We start from the raw sequence: 22,608 nt of genomic DNA, 5'->3' as shown, positions 1-22,608 counted from the left end.
AACTCAAAGAAAATGTGTGTTGTTGTTGATAAGTTAACTTCCATATCATTTTCTAATTCTAAGTTTTTTAGGTGAATTGAGATTAAATAAAATTTAGCTACTCTCTTAAAGCAATGGTAATAGGCATATATTGTAACCGAACTCAATTTTTACTGTTAAATGCTAATTTTATGCATTTCCTTTTTAAATATTTTATCAATGGTAATCAATCGTTGATTGTATAAAATCCAAACCTAATCTATTTTAACTTCAGCCACGGACTTCAGCAGAAATGCATTGACACAATCACATTTTTCTCAACAAACACATTCTCACAAGACTGACGTGTTCTAAATATTATCATCCGGGGACTTGCACATGGTCATGCGACGTCTTGATAGATACAGCAGGTCAACAAATGTCCTAACGTCTCCAGTTTGTGGTACGGTAATCTTTTGATGATCATATCTGAGCAATTAGACGCTTAAGCTGTCAGTTCACTCTGCTAGATGGCTTGACTTGCCACTCCTTGCTTTTAATGTTACTCTACATCGGCGAATGCAACAAATCAAAACGCTACTTTGGGGGAGGGGGGGGGGGGGGGGCTTGACACCCACACCGCTCTGTTTGTTTTTAAACATATTAAAAATAAGTAAGTAAATTGCAAAATTAATTTATTTGAAAAGCAGGAAAATTGCTCAAAGTCACCACATATTTTAATTTAGAAAAGATATTTAAAATCAGTGGCTTAGTTTTAGGGCGGGCAAAATATATATACCGGTGTACGAACTGCCCTGCCATTGCACAGTACGTGTCACTAAATTACAGCTAGGTACCTGAGCTGGCATATATACCGATAGTGACCTGTTTATACACATAATTGACATTCTACGGACGTTACACTGGGTCACTTCACCACATGTCAACATGTAAAGAGACAGTGTTTTCTATTTTTAGTGTAACCTCAAAAGTTGACATCTTCAGGTCAGATTTCTCTCTGTTGGGCCTTATGTCATGCTGTACACACTATACTTGTATACACAATATAAAATATAGGAGGGTCCCATTGGGTATATATATATATATATATATATTACCTGTTTATATCTCAAGATGCGTGAAATGTTCTTATTAATGAGACTCCTCCATGAAGGACCCAATTTTTATTCTTGTTCCTTTGAAACAAAGCCATTATTTTTGGTGATTTTCAACTCACATTTTAATGAGATATGAATCAAGTTTTAATTACTGTAATTTATGAATTGATGATTTTATTTCCCATTAACTGTGATCACAACCCTCCCCATGGGACCCTCATATTTTTACATGTACTTTAAGACAGACTTGATGTACTTTTAAGCTTCTAGTAGCTATTCTATATTCAGTAATTCAAGACATTGTTCATATTAATGGACTTACAGTGTTGTTTTCCTCAAAACTACTCCTCCTTTCACATGAACACTTTACCACCACTATATTTATATATCAGTGAAGTTTTTTTTATTTATCTTTTATTTTATTTATTTTATTTTATTTTATTATTATTATTATATATTTTTTGGTATGTATGTGATATTTGAAGATATGAAAAGTTAAAGGGAGGGTAAGTGGGGGTATGTGCTAGTAAAAGGAAAAATATAGTTAAGAAATGGAAAAGTGGAGTTGTTATGTCAATATATCAGTGGCCATTGCTATACACCTGACTAGTAAATTTTATTGATCTTTCAGGCAGGTGAACCATGGTTCACATTGATAACTTCACTAAGAAGCAGATACCATGGCAACAGCCAGTGTTCTAGAGGAGACCAGGGATGATGTGTTGACCTGCCAGATCTGCTTTGAGGCCTATGTGTCCCCCAAAGCGCTGCCTTGTCTCCATACATTCTGTCAGGGCTGCTTGGAGGACTACGCTCAGACACGGTTAGTGGATGTTTATGGCCAGTTTCCCTGCCCGACATGCAGGCGAGATATTCAGATAGGCAGTGGAGGTGTTGCTGCTCTGCCCGATAATTTCATTCTTGGAAAAGTAAGAGATTTACTCAATAAACCAAGAAGGAGGTCCCAGGAATGGCTGGATGAGTGCAGTATTTGTTCCTCTGTCAGTGAAGCCAGTACCTCTGCTGCCACCCACCACTGTTTTCAGTGTGACAAGAAGCTGTGTGACAGGTGTCATCGTCTCCACAGACAGGTGTCTGTGACCAGGGACCACCACACAGAGGAGATAGGCAAGACAGGGGACAGCTTCTACTGTAAGCAGCACCCTAGGAGTCGTGTGGAGTATTACTGTGGCAGCCACCATATCTGTATCTGTGTGACGTGTACTATGCATCAGCACCAATACTGTGATGATGTCATACCTCTCCAGGTTGCCATGGAGACCCGGGTCCACACACTGCTGCTGATGATCACTGAGGTAGAAGAAAGGAAGGGGAGACTAGAAAATAAGAGATCCCATTATAAAACTCTCCAGGATAACATTACAGCTAAGCTGGAGAATCTTGACACCCAGATTGACCAAGCAGCTACCCTGGTCACCCTGGCATTGTCCCCTCTGGAGTCTAACCACAGTGCCGAGTGTCTTAGTTTAGCAGACTGTATAGAGCAGCAGTTGAAGGAGTTCCTGGCTCAGGACACCAGTGGAGGTGTAGAGGGAGACTACAGTCTTCTGGGACAGCAGATATCAGTAAGGGGGCAGGTCAGAGAGGAGGAGGGGGAGGGGGAGGAGAAGGAGGAGGAGGGAGAGCCAGGGGGAGAGGGGGAGGTGTTAGAGGATACCTCTGTAGACTGCAGAGTACAACATACATTTCATGTACCAGGAGGTAAGACTGACTGTTGTGGGTTACTTGTAGCTGCCACCTCCCAGCATATAGCAATCAGCCAACCAATCTCTGACCATGTCTACATCTTCACCATGAAAGGTCACCTCACTGGCCAGTACGGCTGTCCCACCAGAGTAGGACTTTGTACTCATGGTGATAACTTTGTGTCTCTGTCAGTGTCATCTCGTCTGCTTGGCCTTGGGAGGGTATCCTGCACCTGTGTCCAGTATGACCCCAGGGGTAGTGTCCAGTCTCAGACCCCTCTCTGCACTGGGTGGTTAGATGGGAAGCCACAGGGGCTGAACATTTACCAAAACCAGATTTTTGTCACATTTAAAAACAAAACTGTGAAAATATTTGACATAGATGGTAGAGCTGTTAAATCCCTATGTCCACTGGATGCTGTAGAGTACTTGGACCTTACATACTTCGCAGTCGGTGGTGAGTTCATGTACGTATTGGATGCAAATAACCAGTGTGTGATCAAGTGCAATCATGATGGAGAGATGGTGAAGAAATTCTCTATGCTGGCCAGCTGGATGCAGCATACCGCCAGGCTTGGTGGACTGTGTATGGATAATAGAGGAGAGAAGATTATCCTTACAGACAGCTCCAATAGTCAGCTGTGTGTCCTGGATGGCTGTGACACTCAGCAGCCAAGACAGTTCTTAGGCATTGCTGACGGTATATACAGGCCTCGTGATGTTACTCTGACACCAGGTGGAGCTTTAGTCGTGGCCCAGGAGCATCCTCGTGGTCCACAAGTTGTAGTGATACACGATGTCCAGACAGTTTTACAGAAATGGTTTGGGGAGCAGGAAGGTCCACCCCCAGGTGTCCAAGCCAGGTGTAACATACAGTAAGGTGTCCAAGCCAGGTGTAACATACAGTGAGGTAGCCAATCCAGGTGTAACATACAGTGAGGTAGCCAATCCAGGTGTAACATACAGTGAGGTGGCCAATCCAGGTGTAACATACAGTGAGGTGGCCAATCCAGGTGTAACATACAGTAAGGTGGCCAATCCAGGTGTAACATACAGTAAGGTGGCCAATCCAGGTGTAACATACAGTAAGGTGGCCAATCCAGGTGTAACTTACAGTGAGGTGGCCAATCTAGGTGTAACATACAGTAAGGTGGCCAATCCAGGTGTAACATACAGTAAGGTGGCCAATCCAGGTGTAACATACAGTAAGGTGGCCAATCCAGGTGTAACTTACAGTGAGGTGGCCAATCTAGGTGTAACATACAGTAAGGTGGCCAATCCAGGTGTAACATACAGTGAGGTGGCCAATCCAGGTGTAACATACAGTGAGGTGGCCAATCCAGGTGTAACATACAGTGAGGTGGCCAATCCAGGTGTAACATACAGTGATTAAGGGCATCTTTTAAGTGCAGTGTGAGCAGCATCTTGTGCTCATGAGAACTTTTATGTCTCTTTAAATGCCAATATTTTTGACATTATTTTTTTTATAATGAAGTTGTATAAATAGATATTATAATGATTATTGTTAGAATTGTTTGAGTCAAAATATGCTATTAAATGCATGAGAATTGACAGTTAAAATACAAATGGTTTTACAAGGGTTATCAACAAGCTATTTTTGTAATTTAACATATTAAAAAGGAAACACTAATGTATGTCTCATTATGTGTAGCCACAACTGGAGAATCAAGGTTGTCGTTTGCTGTAAGCTCATAGTGATGATTCATGCCTCCCAAAGCAAGTCATGGTAGCGACCTGATCAGTCTTTATATTTTCCTTTGCTTTGGTATTCCCTGTAGTAGACAACATCCAAATGATGATTGCTTTATGTTGGGATTACATGTCAACTTTAAATGCAAGATAAAAATGGACATGATCCATAATTCCATAATTTTTTAAATAATTATATTCATAATTTTTGCTCTTGATTGGATATATCGTATCCAGTGCATTTTTTTCAGATAAAGTGATTTATTGACAATTTTTCCTCAATATTGAAATGGATTGACTGTACATTTTCCAGCTTTGGCGGGCTAGTTTTCTCTATGACTGTAGCCTCCGTAACATCCGTGCATATATTGGGCCAGCAGTCGTGAATATAACAGAAAAAACCTTGACTGTATTTTTACTAAGGAGAAAACAAAAGTTTCCAATGAAAAATGCGTTGGGTTAAATTGTGAGTTGTTCGGTTTGGTTTACGTCATGCTGATTCCGAGTTTAAAAAGAAATAGGTCGCGCCATGAACCTTCGCATTACACATGTACAGTGTATTAAATAAATGCTTCCTGATGACATAATCGAGATTTTATATTTTGTTGTTTTGAACATTTTACGTATCAGAGCGGCCCTTTAATTTGAAATCACAGTTGTTGTTTTGAACATTTCAGGAACTTAAGACATTGTGGCCTTGACTATAATCTTTATTTCTTAAGAAACCATCGTCTGCTGGATGTGCACTTCACCCTTCCTGGTTAAACTTTTAGTTACTTCGAACAATAAATTAAGCTTGATTCTTGAAACAAAATTGAAAGAATTCTGATCTTTGTAATTTGAATAAGATTTAAAAAGTTTGCGAAAGCGTGGCAAATAAGTAGCCTTCCCTATAGGTCTGATAACACATGTAACAGGTAAATGATAAATGTAACTTTTATATTTTATTCAACGTGGCACGGAACTGAATGCAGGATAAACCTAGGCTTGGTCCAATAATTCCTCAATTTTTTCTGATAATTTGTTTCTGAGATAAATGATACCGTAAGCGTTTGCCAAAACAACTCCTTATTTACAACCTTAGATAAACGTTCCGGGGCTAAATTAACTAACATCCGATTTTGATGATACAGGATCTTTTGCCGATTCTAAAACTACACTCCGTTTTCCAGCGAATTAGTGTTTTGGTTGATGACCACTGGGACGCTTAATTCCTGGTTGTATAGTGTCACTGTGACCGGGATGGCTGTCCTTGAAATGAATGTACGTGCCTCGTGTATTTACACTGATAATTACCCACCCTGATAACTGTGATACATTGACTGCAGATGTGGACTCGTACTGATTCCCCTAGGGCCATGGAAGGACACCAACAGTGGTGCCTAAGACAGCGTTCCCATGTCTATATCGATCTGACAGAATCGATCTATCTCCAAGGTGTTTCTCGCTAAATTGCTTTAAGCTTAAGCGGCTTAGGTGTCTGTCACGCCTACTGAAGCCGCTAAACGAGAGTTTATTCCCCCCTTACAGCTTCAGTGGGCGTGCGAGACATCTAAGCCGCTTAACTGGATAGCAATTTAGGGAGAATCCCCTTGGAGATTAATCGATCCAATGTTAGTACAACAGGCTCTGGGAATTCAAACCCTCATCTGAGTCTCTCACTCCAAAAGAGACACTTGCTGGAGTCCCTTGGGAATGGAGGCCTTTGAGGGACTCGGAAGAGTCTCTCTGGGTAATCAAGGAGGAGTTGCTTGTCTTACTTTGGACTGTTAAAAGCCTCTAAAAGGGGTTCATTTTAGTCCAGACTCATATAATCTCACTTAAAAAATTAAGATCAATGAAAAATGCCTTGATGGTGATGGTTTGAATGTGACTAAGTCTGGCGTTGAAAGTCTACACACAGAACACATAGACGTCGCTAAAATGTTATGCAAAAGTTTTGCAAAAGTTTCAAAAACCCAGAATACGCTCTGTGGTTTGAGAATATCATGTGATTGGCAATGGTTATGATTAACCAAAAATATCGGAGTGAGAATATGGAACAATTGTTCCTGTCACACTTCTTAGAAATTTACCCGAATTAAGAAGGGATCTGTACGTGTACATCGAGAGATATCACGTGGACACCGCCTGAAAACGATGGCACCCCAAGTACATTACTTACCTGGGAATGCATATTATACAACGTTAAATCATTTAAATGACAAGTCAATATTTACTTTATTTACTTTATTTACTTTAGATGAACTTATCTGTGGAGACGCTGATTGTGGACGTTGTTCTTGGGACACTATTTCATAAAAACAAAAAGGTCAATCAGTTGACATTACAGTGAGTGCGGGCTACAAGACAACCAACGGTATACCACCTTAACTTAGCTAATTGTAGATCGACGTGCGTTCTCTCTATTTTCTGGAACTTGAGGTATTACAGGACACAGCAGGGGAAAATTATTGCAAGGACATTTGAAATTTGTATTTTCGTGTCAAAATTACGTAAACAATTCCCAATTTTCTTCCCATTCGGAAAACTTGATGGGATTTTTTTTACCTGCATCGATATTACCGATATTAAGTACAACCCCATTTTATACATGATAACACACACACGCATGCACGAACGCACGCACGCACACGCAGACAAGCAAACATACGACTAGAGGTACCCCACCCGTTGAGCAAAGAGACCGGGTACCGCGCTATTAGAACTACCGCTCTACCTCGTTTTAACCCTGTGTTCTTTTTTCACTGAAGGTGGTCTTAGGTTCAAGGTGTTTTTTCCTGACAATAAAGATAAAGGTGGTCAATCATTTCATGCGACATAATTGTTACAAATGTGAAAAATGGAGAAAATTATTATGCAGTGATATAGAGTCAATCATTCGGTACTGTTCCCAGTTCGTTTGGTCATCGAATTCAAGCGCCGAAAGACGGTTAGGGGGTAATTTTCTTTACCCTAGCTGATTCGGTAGGCGTGACAGACATTTAAGCCTCTTGAGCTGACAGCAATTTAGCGTGAACCCCCAGTGAGTTAGGTCGATCCAGATGGATCGATCTAAGTATGGAAACCCAGTCTAAGACGTCCTTAGTTCGACACAGGGTATCAAACGATTTATAAACACAGAACTATAATCTGAGGACTTACTGCAGACGTAAACACTTAATCATTTTACTTCCTTTTTTTTGCTAACTCCCGTATGATGTAAACATTGTAACCTCTGATTTATCATGTGTTCTCTACTCCAAGCCCAGTCCACTTCTCCCAGTCCACTCCTTCTCTGTCCGCCTTTAACAAGGATGTGTTCCTGAGATAGGTTATTACTGGATGATAGCCTACGTTTAAAATATGCAGTCTGAGTCATTTAATGAGATTCAACTGTTATTAATGCTAAAATTCAGAAAAAAAGGAGATACGATTGCCTATGCCTGCAACAACCCCCTCTTTGATAATTTTTATGTCAAAAATTTCAAAAAATAAATTCATTTTATTGCGGTTTCCCCGCCATTTTAAAATGTTTCCTTGAGCGGTAGGAAAAAAGCCTTTCCCTTTTCTTAGAACACGCAAACACTGGACAGCAAAATAATTCACTGTATATTTGAGGATTTTTTAATTTGTCGGAAGTTCAATAAATCAAATTAGAATATGTCGGCCAAATAAGTCGTCCCCAGGGTGTATTCTTACCACTTTGTTCTCTCATAAGTACGGGTACAACGAGCAAATAATAATAATAATAATAATAATAATAATAATAATAATTGTTCTGAATTTGTTCAGCATCCGGCTTTTACCTTATAAGGAAAAGGGGTTTCCGGTGTGACACATCCAGAGCTAGGTGATGTCACAAGCCGTTCAAATACCTCGGCAAAATTGTGCGGTGGGCAACAAAGCGGAAAATAAACAGTCGAGACGCTGCTCACCTGGGTCAGTCTATAAATACGAACCGCGGCGGAATCAGTTCAATCTGGTCCTCGGGACTGACATCAACAACAACAACAACAACAACAACAACAACAACTAAGACTATTAAACAAATCACACGCTTGGCCCGACAGTAATAATTTGTAAACCATGAACGGATCGTCGGGGAAGTACGCTTTAAAAGATTTAGAAGCAAACGGAGATACCACGTCAACTGCAACTTCAACGGTAAGCCCTTTTATACTTGTTTTTATTCACGAAACCTTTCAATATAAAAATACCTCCAAGGTGAGAAACATGGACTACATAAAACTGGTGATCATTCAATTGCCGCGTGACACTATAGAGCTATAAACGTGAAACGGGGCGACGAGTGCTTAATTTAATTTGCAATTCATTCAAAGTTACAGGTGTTCATTACCGTTGAAGCCAAGACGTAGAAAACCGATGTAGAAATTCCAAAAAATTAAAACTACTTCGAGTCAACGGTGTCAAATTAAAAGGAATAATTTCGAAAATAAACTCTGAAACTTTTAAAAACAAAACTGGGCATGCTTGCATCTATAAGACTGATAATTGAAAATATGAGAAGTTAGCGTGCGAAAAAGAAGATAATTATATGTGTAAACGGTCAGGTGGTCAAAAGTGCAGAGGTATCCATGTGATAAGTAATTTATCACTGACGGCATCATTGACAGGTCCTTTTTTCCCCTTTCTTTCTATGTAATCACGACTTCGTAGCGTGCCTAAATGTCGCTTTCCCGGCCTCTCAAATACTGCAGACCAGCGTCTATATGTCGAGTAAATACAGCATACAATAACAGCCGGTGAATTCCGTTTACTTTCAACCATCAAGTGCCAGTAACTTTCGTTGTGTCTACACTTTCAGTTGATTTTACCAAAATATTGCTGCCTCACCGCCGTGACTCGTGGCTTGGTGAATCGGCCACTAAAGTTAGCTAGGCGTGGATTCTGGACAAAAGTTAGGGGTTTAATAGTCACCGTGGTACATTCACAGCGAGTGGTTTAATATCATCATTCACCGCGGTACATTTGTCATTCTTCTTCAGTAGCTGTCACCTTAAATTACCACCTGTAAGATCAGAGTTCGAGTTAAACAAAAGCTGACATGCTAAGAAAACGATACCATTATTATTTTCGATCACAATACGGTATCTTCTGGTTCCACACGGTCGTCAAAATGACTCATTAGCGGGCCACGCTAGCGGTACAGTGCCTCTCTCTCCGCGTGGTGATTGTGACCAGTGTCATGTTAATGGGTTTGTCACAGTTCGCGGACATTAAAGCTACACAGACAGCTTTTATTACCACTGCTATATAGTTCCATATCAATAAAATATCTATATAGAACTTTTTAACGGAGGAACGTGTGCTAAAATTTGCATGGGCAGGCCAATAAACTTAAAACGAGACGAGTGTTATGTATGGTAGGTTGAACGGATTTCTTTGCCTTTCGATATAAATATGCTATTAAATTACTGAAAACCAGACTTTTTGCTCTACATCTTTTGTTCTGTGAACTCCTGAGTCTTCTCTGGAGTTTATCAAAAAGTTATAAAGAGATTATAACTTCTTGAGTTTATTAACCGGTGTAAGAAGAAATCTTGAGCTAACACGTGAATGTCCCTGACAAAAGATCATCATTCGCGTCTGTTCCTGAAAGAAAACATCAACTGACTAGTGCATCCACCAAAGAAGAGCTTTTGTTTCTAACTATAGAGGGGTGGGGAGGGGGCGGCGAGGGCGGGAAGGGGTGGACTCTGCATCCTAGCTGACATAGATAAGATGTTGGACTTGAAGGTGCCACCTGTTAGAACAGTATATACCGTGATCGCATAGATAAACCAAAGGTATTTTCTATAATATAATACAGCTCACGAATAAATGGGATTAGTGATCTTGAGAATAATTTTTTTTTCACTAGGAAAATGGACATCATGGTGATGGGAGGGGGGGGAGGGTATTACTCTGGTTAATTTATATTCCACTCTGTGTGCTGTCTTCACTTACTACTTTTTTCATATGTTTTGGTATGCACATTTATTTCGTCGTGGTTTATCTTTTTTTTCTGTAAATATCAGGCAATAAATTTTATCCACCGCCAGCATGCATTTTATTTATGGGCCTTTTATTTTCTTCTTTATTCTCGGCGTCTAAGCAACCGCCGTACAGAGCAGTGATAAAATACGTAATAATTACGAACGGCTCCCCGAGTAAGGTCCATAAATGTAATATGATGATGTGTTTTATTAGTCTTCTTTTCTGTTTTCACGGTAAACCATTGATAGATACATATGAGTTGTTGTATAGAAGATGTCCCGGTAAATCTACCTGGGTCCCGTGCATAGGTTAGGGTATTCATTGATTTGATGAAATCATGCTTTAAAACTTGTTTTATTGCATATCTCAAAAAAAAAAAAAAAAATACAAATTGATAAATAACTAAATAAAAATCTCTCTCACTCACTGCTCTTTCACACACCAACACTCAGACATTTACAATATCTGTCAACAACGATATGTTGAAAAGCTAATATTTGTTAACACTTGATAACTAATACAAAATTTTATGATCTAATACAGATAAAAAATAAGAAGTGTCTTACTATCAAACCCTGTCAGGAAAACATTCGCAGATAGAAAATTTTAGACCAAGAAGAGAGGATACAGCTTTTTCCATTTCTTATTAAATTTGTCTGTTGTCATATTTCTTAGATTTATATTTCTTTCTGCGATGTAGACCTGTCTCCATTCTATTTTAATACTTTCTATGAAAGTAATGTTTTTCATTTTAAATTTATATATACTGAATTTTGTTAAAATCAGCAAACTGTTAAGCGCAATGCAGTTCATTTGGAATCCCTAGGATTATGTCAGCTGCTGTTAGTTGTAGTATTTGTCCAGTCTTTAAGTGGAACCAGTCTTGGATTTTTCCCCATAGGGGAGTAATTACTTTGCATTCAATAAATAAGTGTTGAAGAGTTTCAGGGTGTTCGTTACAGAAGGAGCAGGTCTCTGTCTTTTATCCCAATATTTCGTAAAAAATTGTTCACAGCTAAAAGTCTTTTAACACTCTAAATTGAAACCAGCGCGGTTTAGTATCTAAAGTACATTGGAAAGGAATGTTATTCAAGATTTCCACCCTTCAGCTGTAAGAGGTTCGTTAAAAAGGAGTTCCCAGTTTGACATTGTATTTGTTTTTTTGTTTTTTTATTTCCTTTGAATTCAAAATATTGTAGAAAGGTTTCCCAAGTTTTGTAAATTTTAGTAACCATTTAAATTGGGTTGGAATTACATGTATAGGGAGCTCAATTTTTTCAGGTAAATTATCAATATTCATTTATTTCTAAATTTTGTTCACTGCGCACAGCATAATTTATTATATTCCCAAACCTTTCCCTGAACTGATCGTACTGTGTTAGGTAATTCCCCTCTGTATCGATCAAGCCATTTAATTTTCCTATATCTATGCTGTAAAACTTGTATCTTCTGAGTAAACTGTCAATATTGTCATTTAATGACATCAACTCTCTTTACTGTAGTACCCGCCGTCGTACAGTGATGCAGTGTCGGATGGGAAATTTGCCACCAGCACGGACGCCTTGGCGGCTGAGGAAGAGAGTGAACGTGGTCACTGGGGGAACAAGGCAGAGTTTATCCTGTCCTGCCTGGGGTACGCCGTAGGCCTGGGGAATGTTTGGAGGTTCCCTTATCTATGTTATACCAATGGTGGAGGTGAGGAGGCAGAATTAGCATTCATTTATCTAGATACTTTTTTTTATAAATTTAACTGTAAATTTTATTTAAACTTTCTTTCGAAGGCTCTATGTTCACTTTCATACAGTATGCAGTTATCCAAGAGAAAGTTGTGAACAAATTGTTTAATTATAAAAATAGAGTTGTTTCTATTGCTCACCTTTCCACTTTCCAAATTTCAGGAGCTTTTTTAATCCCTTACTTCTTGATGTTGACATTTGTTGGCTTACCCGTATTTCTACTGGAGTTAAGTTCTGGTCAGTTCGTAGGTGGTGGACCTCTGGATGTGTTCATGTGTAGCCCTCTCCTCCAAGGTATGGCACGTTGTTCACTGGTCTGGCTCAGGAAGGTTAATTATCTGTTGCCCTTTACACAAACTTTACATTAAGTTCAATTGTATGCTTCGCTGTTATCCAAATTACATGCAAATGTCTCCCCTCCTACACGAAACAACTTGGGTAAAATTATGCGAGGTCAGTAATAGGATGAACCCATAGCGCTAGTTTTTTAAATTGTCCTTGCATGATTAGAATCTGTTTTTTTTTCACAACATCTATCTTCAAAGTATGGGAACAGGTGAAACTGTGTACAGTTTGATAACATTGATTTTTCTATTTTTATTGCAGGTGTGGGCGTGGGCATGTTGATCATATCTTTTCTGGGGAGTATCTACTACAACGTAATCATCGCATGGGCTATGTATTACATGTTTGGATCCTTTACATCAGAACTTCCCTGGGATGGCTGCAAACACGATTACAACACGCCATGTAAGGAATAACTTTTGTATTTTTTTCATCAAAACTATAGATATATCTTATGTTTCCCCAGAGCGATTAGAAAAACTTACTTTTTTTGGTCCTATTCCATAAGCAGCGATCTCTGTCATGAGAAAAAGCGCACCTGATACTTTGTCTATATATTAGCACTGCCCGTACGTTACCTGGCATATGACATACCCATATTTAAAAAACAGTTTAAGTCTAAGACAGTTTTATTTAAGGCGGCACATGTGCTGAGTATACCATGAATTATAGTGTTTATTTAACTTCCAACCTATATATATATATATATATATATATATATATATATATATATATATATATATATATATATATATATATATAATGATTGTTATTTTTTATTACTATTATTATTATTCTCTGTTTCTAATATACTGCAGTATGTATAAAGTACGGTGACTTGTAGGCCCATGAGGCCGGGTGATGTACTCGTATCACATGTCACGTTAATAAATAAATACTACTACATAACGTAGCTTACACTTTTATCAAAGTCTGGGTATTTGTTAAGATACACGTGCAAGGAGTTTCATATCTTGTCCGATGTATCCGTCAACAAAAAATACCATGAAATGTATCAGAGATATTTTGGGTTAATTCATGACTTACCCTTAAGTTGGCAAATCGTTACAATTTGAAGGTGTCACCGCGCTTGGGAAGGCGCCTAAGTATGGCAGATTTCCTACCGTTTTTGGTTGTACTTACAGATAACCATTCTAAATCTGGCTGGTTTAGTTACAGTTTATTATTTTAAATCTGGATAGCTTATTTCTGTAGCCTTAAATTGGTTATAACATTGATATATATTGATTTGATTACGATTACTAAATGACCACTAAGATTCTTACTTGAATGAATGGAATTTGCTACGATGATTCAGTAGACATTCCAAAATGTTGCGTCCAATCCGAGCGATTTACTTTCATTTAATTTAGAGGGATGGAATCTAATTTAGAGGGATGGACGGTTTGATGATGAGAATGGCAATGTTCAGAGTTTGAAATATACTGTCTTCACCGTTCCGGCGGTTAATTATTACTGAGGTGACCAAATTCGACAGGGAGAGTGCTACTGTATATTGCCCATCCCCTGCTGCCGGACCGTCCACTTCAAAGAGAGCCGACACATTATGTTTTGCGCACCCCTACTTCATACTCCGCTGGACAGTCACCGCTATTGTCTACATAACGGTATAGGGGAGCGTTCCATCAATGACCTAGATAATGTTATTGGCTTCATAAATGAACGTAGACCCGAAAGTTTGTCATTTTTCGTTCAAAACCATTCGGCTACTTTGCCTGCAGATACATGAATGTAATTTAGAAGTCATTTTCTTTCTTGAAGTTAAAGCAAACTTTTAGTGACTACGGCCCTCGGATAGAAATATTATATCATTTTAATTCAATATGTATGAGTTCCTCACAATAAGATACCCGATCTGAGACCTTTCAATTTGATGTACAGAGAAGACGAGGAATAGACTGCGGTAAATATTGTGTGTCAGCTGAACAAAGGGCTACAGTATCCACGAGTACGGTACTTGGTAGATAATGGAAAATAATATTAAACATACTGTGACGAATTCAGATATTCACAAAAACCTGAAATAAAAGATGCTCTAGATGCACTTTTAGCTTGTGGTGGGGTAATATTTGCGGTCTGAAATAGCTAAAACTAGGCAATAATTGTAATGAGCACGTTCTTTTTATATCAGTGTCTGCCAGCACATAACTTGAGATAGCTCTTCTTCAGAACAAGGAAATAACAAAGCTGAAAAAAAAAACACCCAAAACACTAAAAAGAGCCGATGACATATAGTCGCCATTCCTTGGTCTGACACTATATATATATCACTGAAAAGAGACACGTATTTTTGGATATCAAAGTTAGAAACAAACTTTTATCCTATAGTTAAATTGATATATGTTATCTGAAATATAAGAGGCCAAAACTGTGAATAGCGAAACATAATGGAAATTTAGCTAGATCATTACTTGGTTTATTCAACTGGCGAAGGTTATCTTCTGATTGATCTATGATGACCATATTCTTAAAAACAAGATTTTTAATTACTTAAATACTCAAAGTATCATTTTACAAATTAACAGAGAGAGAGAGAGAGAGTTAATGACTTTTTTGTTCCTAACTGCAGCATCAGTGTAGGTAGTATTTTACAAATCAAAATGTCATCAATTGCAGATTGTTACTCTAAGAAAGAAGCCAAACCCTGCGAGGACAGTAATGGCACGTGGTTTAACCAGACCTGTTACAGCCCGGAGATGCTCATAGAAAACCCAGAAATCAAGAACTTGACTCTGAAGAACACGACCGCCCCCGAAGAATTCTTTAAGTAAGTTGATCCAACTATAAACCTTGTTCGCTTACCCGTTTGCAAATGATGACGACTTGTTTAATAGAAATAGAGTTCGATAGGATTGTACGTCAGTATTGGAGTGATTTATAATTCGCATGCTATAATATTTTTTTTTGTACGCGTACGCGGACAAGTACGCGCCTAATATTATTTCCTTATTTTGAAATACGTTGCGTTTTCCTGTCAAAATATTCCATATGAATAAACAACTATTTCTTTCATCTTCTGCCAGTATTCGCATGTTGAACCGTTCTGACAGTATTGAAGATATGGGTAGCTTATCTTGGGAGCTGTCCCTCACTCTACTGCTGGCCTGGATACTGGTCTATCTTTGTATTCTGAAGGGAATCAAATCATCAGGAAAGGTAAGAAACAAGTTAACACTATTAACTATTATTGTTAGAATGGGCGATTTTGCCTCATGTTTTGTTCTCGAATCTCTGTGTACATTCTACAGTACAAAAATATCCCAATCAGTTGTAAATGGCTTGCATCAATGTTTAAAACTTACTACATTTAGTTCCATTTATGAATTTTTGCTACAACTGACGGTAATTTGATAGGATAAATGGTTTTCAGTCAAATTTTATGAACATTTCAAAATATTGTCGGCTCTGTTTCCAGGCTGTATACTTCACTGCCACTTTCCCCTACGTCATTCTGATCATCTTCTTCTTCCGTGGAGTGACACTAGAGGGCGCTGGAAAGGGCATTGAATTCTATCTGAAACCAAAGTGGGAATTATTGCTGGTTCCCAAGGTAATCTTTTTGTCCGAAAGCATTTTGCATCGTCCATTTGAACCAATTTTTGCAAGTCAATGATAGGCCTTTGTCGCAGTTTCGAAAGATCTAGGGCATATTTTCTAGTGAAAATGGATGCTTCGCGCCATAAAGTTGATTATTACCATTATGTATGTCGTTACTGAATTCTTTTCCGTTATTTTCGTGTTAGGTATGGGGAGACGCTGCAGGCCAGATCTTCTTTTCTCTCAGCGTTGGTATGGGCGGACTGATGACCTTTTCAAGTTACAATAAATTTAACAATAACGTGTTCAGGTAGGTTCTTTTGTTCATTTTATGTCAAACCGCCCCTCATAAAATGCCTGTTGTCACCATCAATATAGTTCATTTGTGTCTTTTCATTTCAAGTAGGCATTACGCGTTGATGCGGGCATGCCATTGTAAAAAGTTTGTAAACCTGGCTTTTCTACTTGCAATGTTGACAGATTCTATTACTGAGCACTTGAAGCAAACTCTTTGTGATTTTCCGTTTTATTTATTTTGTTCTTCAGAGATGCCTTGATAGTTGCCCTTGGCAACTGTTTCACCAGTTTCTTCGCGGGATTCGCCATTTTCTCCATTCTTGGCTTCATGGCCCACGAGCTGGGGAAGGAAGTCTCAGAAGTGGCGACCTCTGGGTCCGGGTTGGCGTTCATTGCCTATCCTGAAGTTGTCACCCGGCTCCCTGTGGCACCACTCTGGTCGTTTCTGTTCTTCTTTATGTTGTTGTTGCTCGGTCTTGACAGCCAGGTAGGCACGCCTTAAGTGTTCTTTAAACCATTCTATTCTGTATTGTTCTAAATAATTTTCAATTGGTTTCTGAGAAAAGTCCCTAAAATCACCAAATTGCTAATTGCAAATGATAATTGAAAATTGCAAATGATAACTGCTCTGTAAAAGTTGGCCACCATGCAAATTATCTGCAACGTTACCACGTTAACACTGTTCCGTTTCTTCCAGTTTGCAGGAATCGAAGCCATCCAGACGGCAGTTCTGGATGTCTGGCCCAGACTGAGGAGGGTCAAGCCATTGGTTGCTGGGGTGATCTGTGTAGTGCTCTTCTTACTGGGACTGCCTATGTGTGCACAGGTGAGGACAAAGCCAGGGAAAATTACAGGAGTAGAAAAGAATATCGAGTTAAATGTCGACCAGTTTATTTTGGTCGAAAACTTTAAAAACGTCATCAGATAAATGTAGAAATATTCTATTTTAAAGGTAGAGTTTAGGTTTTGATTTGCGTACGTTCCAGGGCGGTATATACTGGGAAGAGCTGGTCAGCTATTACTCGGCAGGATGGTCCTTGGTACTGATAGGATTCGTAGAGACTATGGTGTTTGCGTGGGTGTACGGTAAGTGATAGTATTCGAGTGTGTGGAACATAAGAGTTCATTTGATTTCAAAGAAATTCGTCTTTTTTCAGCAAAATGCATCAGGGTTTCTTATCTTTAAGTGGCTGAAAATTAAAGTAATTTCAACAAGACGCTTTATCTTTACGTATTAAAAACGGACTGCCCACACCTATAACGTTAAATGTTAAAGATCATATGGTTAGCAACTCTTCATTTTGGCGGGAAAAGTGCCCTTAAACTGATTATCATGGGGTAAACGTCGATTTTTCCATGCTTTCTAATGGTTAATGAATCCGTTTCGACATTCAAAGTTAGTAGATTGTTTTTTTAAGTGTCCTTTTTGTAATAATCTCATAAAAGATTATTAGGCGGGGTAGCCATTTATGATTCATGAAGGACAGCACGGATGGCCAGCACAGATTTCACAATAATTGCTACAACCGCCGGTTTGGCGGAAAATGGAATTTATTATATTCCTTTGTGTTGCTTACAATGTATTAATTGTGGAATTTTGAGTTTCATATGAATATTTTTATCTCTTTTTCTTAAATTCAATGTTCCCTATTTCCAGGAGCCAAACGAATGATGAACGACATGGAACAAATGATTGGGTTCCGGCCATCTTGTAATGGCTGGTATTGGTGGGTGCTGTGGACGATCGTGGCTCCAATTCTACTCTTTGTAAGTAATACTGGTACCACTAAGACGCTGTTCTTACATCTTAAACCACCTGCTGTACATTTCACACAAAGTTATGCGTCATATGACATCATATCCTGGTCATGTAATTTTTCAAATGGTGTTTTTTTCACATATATGACATTTTATATGATTTCAGGCTATTCTGATCTTCAACTTCATCGAGTTCACGCCACTAGAATACGGTGGTTATGTCCTCCCTCCCTGGGCCCAAGGTTTAGGTTGGATTATGGCCGTTATCTCCGTGGCCATCGTACCAGTGGTTGCCGCATACAGGATATGGAAGGACTACAAAACCAATGAGGACGGCGCTTCTTTCATGGAGGTAAAATGGCGCAGTTTTATGATGAGTGTAGGCGTAAAATGTGGAAAATCTAGTAATGTCACTTTTGTATTACGGCGCAAAAATGATTAGTGTCCTCCATTTTAATTGGAAAAGGAAGTATCGTTTGAGTTGACTCAGCCCTAAGCTAATGCTTATTTAATTCCGGTATTTTTTAAAAAAAATTACATTAGATAGCCAAGATACCTGTATGATGTCTAATTATATCATATGATGCTCTCTCTCTTTAACCGCATTAAAATTACTCACATCCTCCAAATAATTTCTGTTCATTGCGGTCAAGCTATATATGCGTATGTCCGTTTTCATCCAGGTAGCTAATGACTAAGGATAAGTTAGTCATAAAATTAGGAAGTAGTTTTCGTAAAGTTACGGATTAATAACCCAACAATTATTCATTTCCAGAGGGTTGTCCGTCTAACTAAGCCGGACCCCATTGTATGGCGGCCCTCCATAGTGAAAGCCCAGGAAGAGATGTCGTCCAAGCAGGGTAACATGAACACTGGATTCCACTCGTCACAGGATACCATTGGCGGTGTCAGCCACATCAGCAACACCGCTATTTAGACATATTATCCCACTTTGTACTAGGTGGCAGTGGGAGCTCATTCAGACAACTAGACTGACAGCGTCTTCCTGGTCTAGTGTCTTCTCTACGATGATCAGAATTTTATATGGACAAAGTTTTGATTTAAATAGTTTATATGGTTTTATGTATTCTTATTATGTATCCATCATATCTTTGTATTTTTTAAAAATTTAATAAGATGTAGCTTTTACATGACGTAAATTAACAAACATGCCATGAACTTAATTGTATACACCATTCTTCCACCTGACTTGCTTTTGGTGGAAAGAACGTGCGGTTGTGTAAACTTACTCGTCAACAAGCTAATTTTGGCACATGCTATGGTATGCTATAACATGAAGGCGGGTCACCCCTCTCCAGCGTGCGTGTAATGCCTTCACAGCCGAGGAGCGGCCTAGTCCGGCTAAATTTAAGTGGAACTCTATAGACCGTTCTTCTGTCGAAGTCGTTTTATGTTTGTGAAAATCTTAAGAATGAGGGCACTTTTTCCCAGACAGGAGCAACTGTCCTGCTCAAACCAAACCCTTGTCATTACTACCCTCTACCAGGGCGCCAGATTGATCTTCACTAGATATTCTCAGACATGTCTTCAGATGAACAGACACTCATTTGATTCTCTGGCTTTTCGAAAATTTGCCTATAATATCTGCCACCCTGGTAGAGGGGATACTATTACAGTGTACAATGGGTACGCCTACCAAGTGCTGCTATACAATCTTGTGATAGGTACAGTTATTATCGTAATGTTTAGATCAAGTTATTCCAGCCCACACCAATAGGAGTTCAATCACTTCTAAAAGACGATCAGCTTCAACAGAGGTTCTGAATGTCTGGTTACTTGAGGGACCATGTGAGAACTTTGTAAAAAATTATCTCTTTTATATTAATATGTATATAATATATATTTTTTAAGACTAAGTTTTTACTTTAATAAGATAATTATGAGATTATTTAATTTGTATCCATTAGTATGCGTATATATCATTATCCGATAATGTCCTCATATGTTTTAGTTCAAACCGGTTGTAATTTGTTTTTGAAATTGTCAATTTTTATAACATCTGGTTTAGACCATTTTTAGGGGGGGGATTTAAGTTTTTGTGTCACAGAGCGGGAAGTCTGGTCATGCATAATGTTTGAGCCATAACATAATCAGCAAAAATGCTTTTGTATATCTTGATAATGGTCAATATGGAATATTTGGGGTGTGTCTTTCTTTTGTTCAGTATACACCAAACAAATTTCTATAAGGAAGCAATGTGTCGCCGGAAATAGGCCTAGATGTCTAAGCTGTTGGGTTCTATCACTCACATAGGGCCTAATATCCTCTCTCACGTGCTGGGAGGACTGGCATTTCTAAGTCAAATGTTGCCTAGTGTGGCAGGGACGGATGCCAGAAGTCATCTACGCCGTTTGTTCTGGGCCCAACAACTGTAAAGCGATCATGCCTTTGCTCTAAACAGTGTGTCAGTCTTTTTTATTATTGAAACTGATTTCAAAGTTTCGAGAATGTCTTTCAAATTATATCCAAGAACTAATATTTTATGTCTGCGATATCCAAATGTGCTGTTGAAATGAATGTACCAGTGTATTCTGTAGGCTACAAGTCTGTTAAATGACGAGTCAGTGTTTCATACATGTTAATAAGTGAAGATTATATAATGTTAATGCATACGTCTACACACATACTCAGGGGCGAATGGAGGCCATCTTCTGAGTCTTCCGGAAGACGGTCAGAATCTTCCAAGTTAAAATTGACGGGCATTTCATTTTTACTGTCGGAAGACTGTCAAAAACGGAGGATGGATCAACAAAGATGATTTGAAAGACTGTCAGAAAATATATCTGGATCCGCCCCTGCATATATTTACTGTGGTCGTTTCTTCCAAGTTGTCTTAATTCTGTTCTGTGGTCTTCAGTCATATAACCCTTGACATGATTAATTCGTAATTGTGTTAATTAGTTAATTATTTACTGTGGTCTTTTATCTTAGCATAATTAATTCGTAGCCTACAGTTAATTATGTAAATTAGTTAACTTCGCTCTTTGGTCCTCTATCATAGGAACAGACTGTTGACAAATTATTCGCTAAATCGCATTTTAATGTGCAACATTCCATGTTCATAGAAAATTTTTATGGATTTACCTATTTTTAATGTTGAGATGCGAATGATGTAAATAAATACAGATAATGATATATAGTTTACGCACTTGATTTATATAAAATTAAGTGTATTCAAATTAAATTAAACATATCAAAATCATCATATGAGTTAATGAAATTTAGAAATTCTAAAATTAAATTAAAAATTAAAACTTCTTATCAGAATCTAGAAATCGCAAACATAGATAGGCCTATCTGGGAATTGAAAATAAAGCATAAATTGTGTCCTTAATACAATACCATCTCCGATAGCATCTTTATGATCTAATTATATAAAGTTGATAATCCGTATTGCATGTTTTACTGCTTAAAAAGAGTTGGTGACAGGTACGTGCTTTTGTAATACAAGAATCTCAATCACAACTAGCATAAGATGTTCAAATATGTGTTAAACTTTCATCGTTGTTTTAAAATAAGTACCGGCACTGTGTTACTAATAAAGGAATTAATGAAATAAATTTGACAAATAGCCTAGATAAATGAAGTAGAGATAAAATAAATACAAAATTAAAAAATCAGAATATATGAATAAACGACAAAATAGGTAAAGCAGGTGTTTTCGCTCAGGGTTTATATCCTCTGAAAAAAAATTCCTACTTAAAACACCACAATAGATAGGCCTAGATAAAGTTTTTTAATGAAAATAAATACGCACGGATCAATAATAATAAATACATCCACGTTAATAGGACCCTTAATTGTGCCTTTCTCCGATCCCTCACGTCTTGGTTGGATTAAAACTGGGATCGTTACAATATTTTGCTTGAAATGAAATAGAACAAATGGGAAGTTTCTCTGGTCTACCGTATTTTGCCGCGTCAGGCACTAGGTATTGCGCACCTAATGCAGGTTGTACGTCGCTAAAGGGTAACCTTGTTTCGTAATTTTGAGGTTTGCATATAAGAGAAAATTGAGTTTTTTTCTCTAGTTTGGATCGAATGAGATTTTTAGAATAATCATGGAAAATAATTTGTTTATTGATATAGGCCTATTAACCCATTACAGTGACGTCATATTTACTCCGTAACACTAGTCCCGCGGCCATGCTGGAGGGAATGAACGACGGTGAATAGTAGCGGTAATAGAGGTGAACCAAATAAAATAAAATAAACTTCGTATCGCGATCAAGTACACCAAAGGGAAAAGGATATATACAAGCTGAAGCTTCAGCTGATCAGCAGGATCGACCAATATGAACTCAAGACAGTCTAAAAACGTGAAATCCTACCAAATGCTACTTATCCAACATCGTGTTGTCACAAGATAGTTCAGATATCTTGTACTTCATTTTTCTTGTTCATTGGGTAATGACAGTTATAG

At 38.2% G+C, this 22,608-nt stretch overlaps 2 protein-coding genes across 2 annotated transcripts; both read left to right on the top strand.

Annotated features, from left to right (window-relative positions):
* The first annotated feature begins 130 nt into the window (after positions 1–130).
* LOC106176489 (uncharacterized) lies at positions 131–3,816 on the top strand. The gene is made up of 2 exons (XM_013558897.2): positions 131–421; positions 1,708–3,816. Exon 2 carries the CDS (start codon positions 1,757–1,759, stop codon positions 3,659–3,661), a length of 1,905 nt encoding a protein of 634 aa, XP_013414351.2. The 5' UTR covers positions 131–421; positions 1,708–1,756; the 3' UTR covers positions 3,662–3,816.
* A 4,547-nt stretch (positions 3,817–8,363) lies between these two features.
* LOC106176501 (sodium- and chloride-dependent GABA transporter 1) lies at positions 8,364–21,321 on the top strand. The gene is made up of 14 exons (XM_013558915.3): positions 8,364–8,638; positions 11,974–12,166; positions 12,370–12,501; positions 12,814–12,957; positions 15,190–15,340; positions 15,597–15,729; positions 15,989–16,123; positions 16,317–16,420; positions 16,657–16,894; positions 17,105–17,233; positions 17,394–17,493; positions 18,065–18,174; positions 18,332–18,517; positions 18,941–21,321. Exons 1-14 carry the CDS (start codon positions 8,561–8,563, stop codon positions 19,100–19,102), a joined length of 1,995 nt encoding a protein of 664 aa, XP_013414369.2. The 5' UTR covers positions 8,364–8,560; the 3' UTR covers positions 19,103–21,321.
* The last annotated feature ends 1,287 nt before the right edge of the window (positions 21,322–22,608 follow it).

The sequence above is a fragment of the Lingula anatina genome, chromosome 1 (genome assembly GCF_051362555.1).
Source record: "Lingula anatina isolate TDL-2025a chromosome 1, LinAna3.0, whole genome shotgun sequence".
NCBI classification, from domain to species: Eukaryota; Metazoa; Brachiopoda; class Lingulata; order Lingulida; family Lingulidae; genus Lingula; species Lingula anatina.
This window is presented reverse-complemented; position numbering and strand designations above follow the sequence as displayed.

What these genes read in the sequence shown, in the direction of transcription:
- LOC106176489 (XM_013558897.2), top strand. Translation starts at nt 1,757, where the DNA reads ATGGCAACAGCCAGTGTTCTAGAGGAGACCAGGGATGATGTGTTGACC.
- LOC106176501 (XM_013558915.3), top strand. Translation starts at nt 8,561, where the DNA reads ATGAACGGATCGTCGGGGAAGTACGCTTTAAAAGATTTAGAAGCAAAC. An exon ending in GGTGTTTGCGTGGGTGTACG is followed by an intron (nt 17,494 to 18,064) that starts GTAAGTGATAGT and finishes CCCTATTTCCAG; the next exon opens with GAGCCAAACGAATGATGAAC. An exon ending in ACGGCGCTTCTTTCATGGAG is followed by an intron (nt 18,518 to 18,940) that starts GTAAAATGGCGC and finishes ATTCATTTCCAG; the next exon opens with AGGGTTGTCCGTCTAACTAA.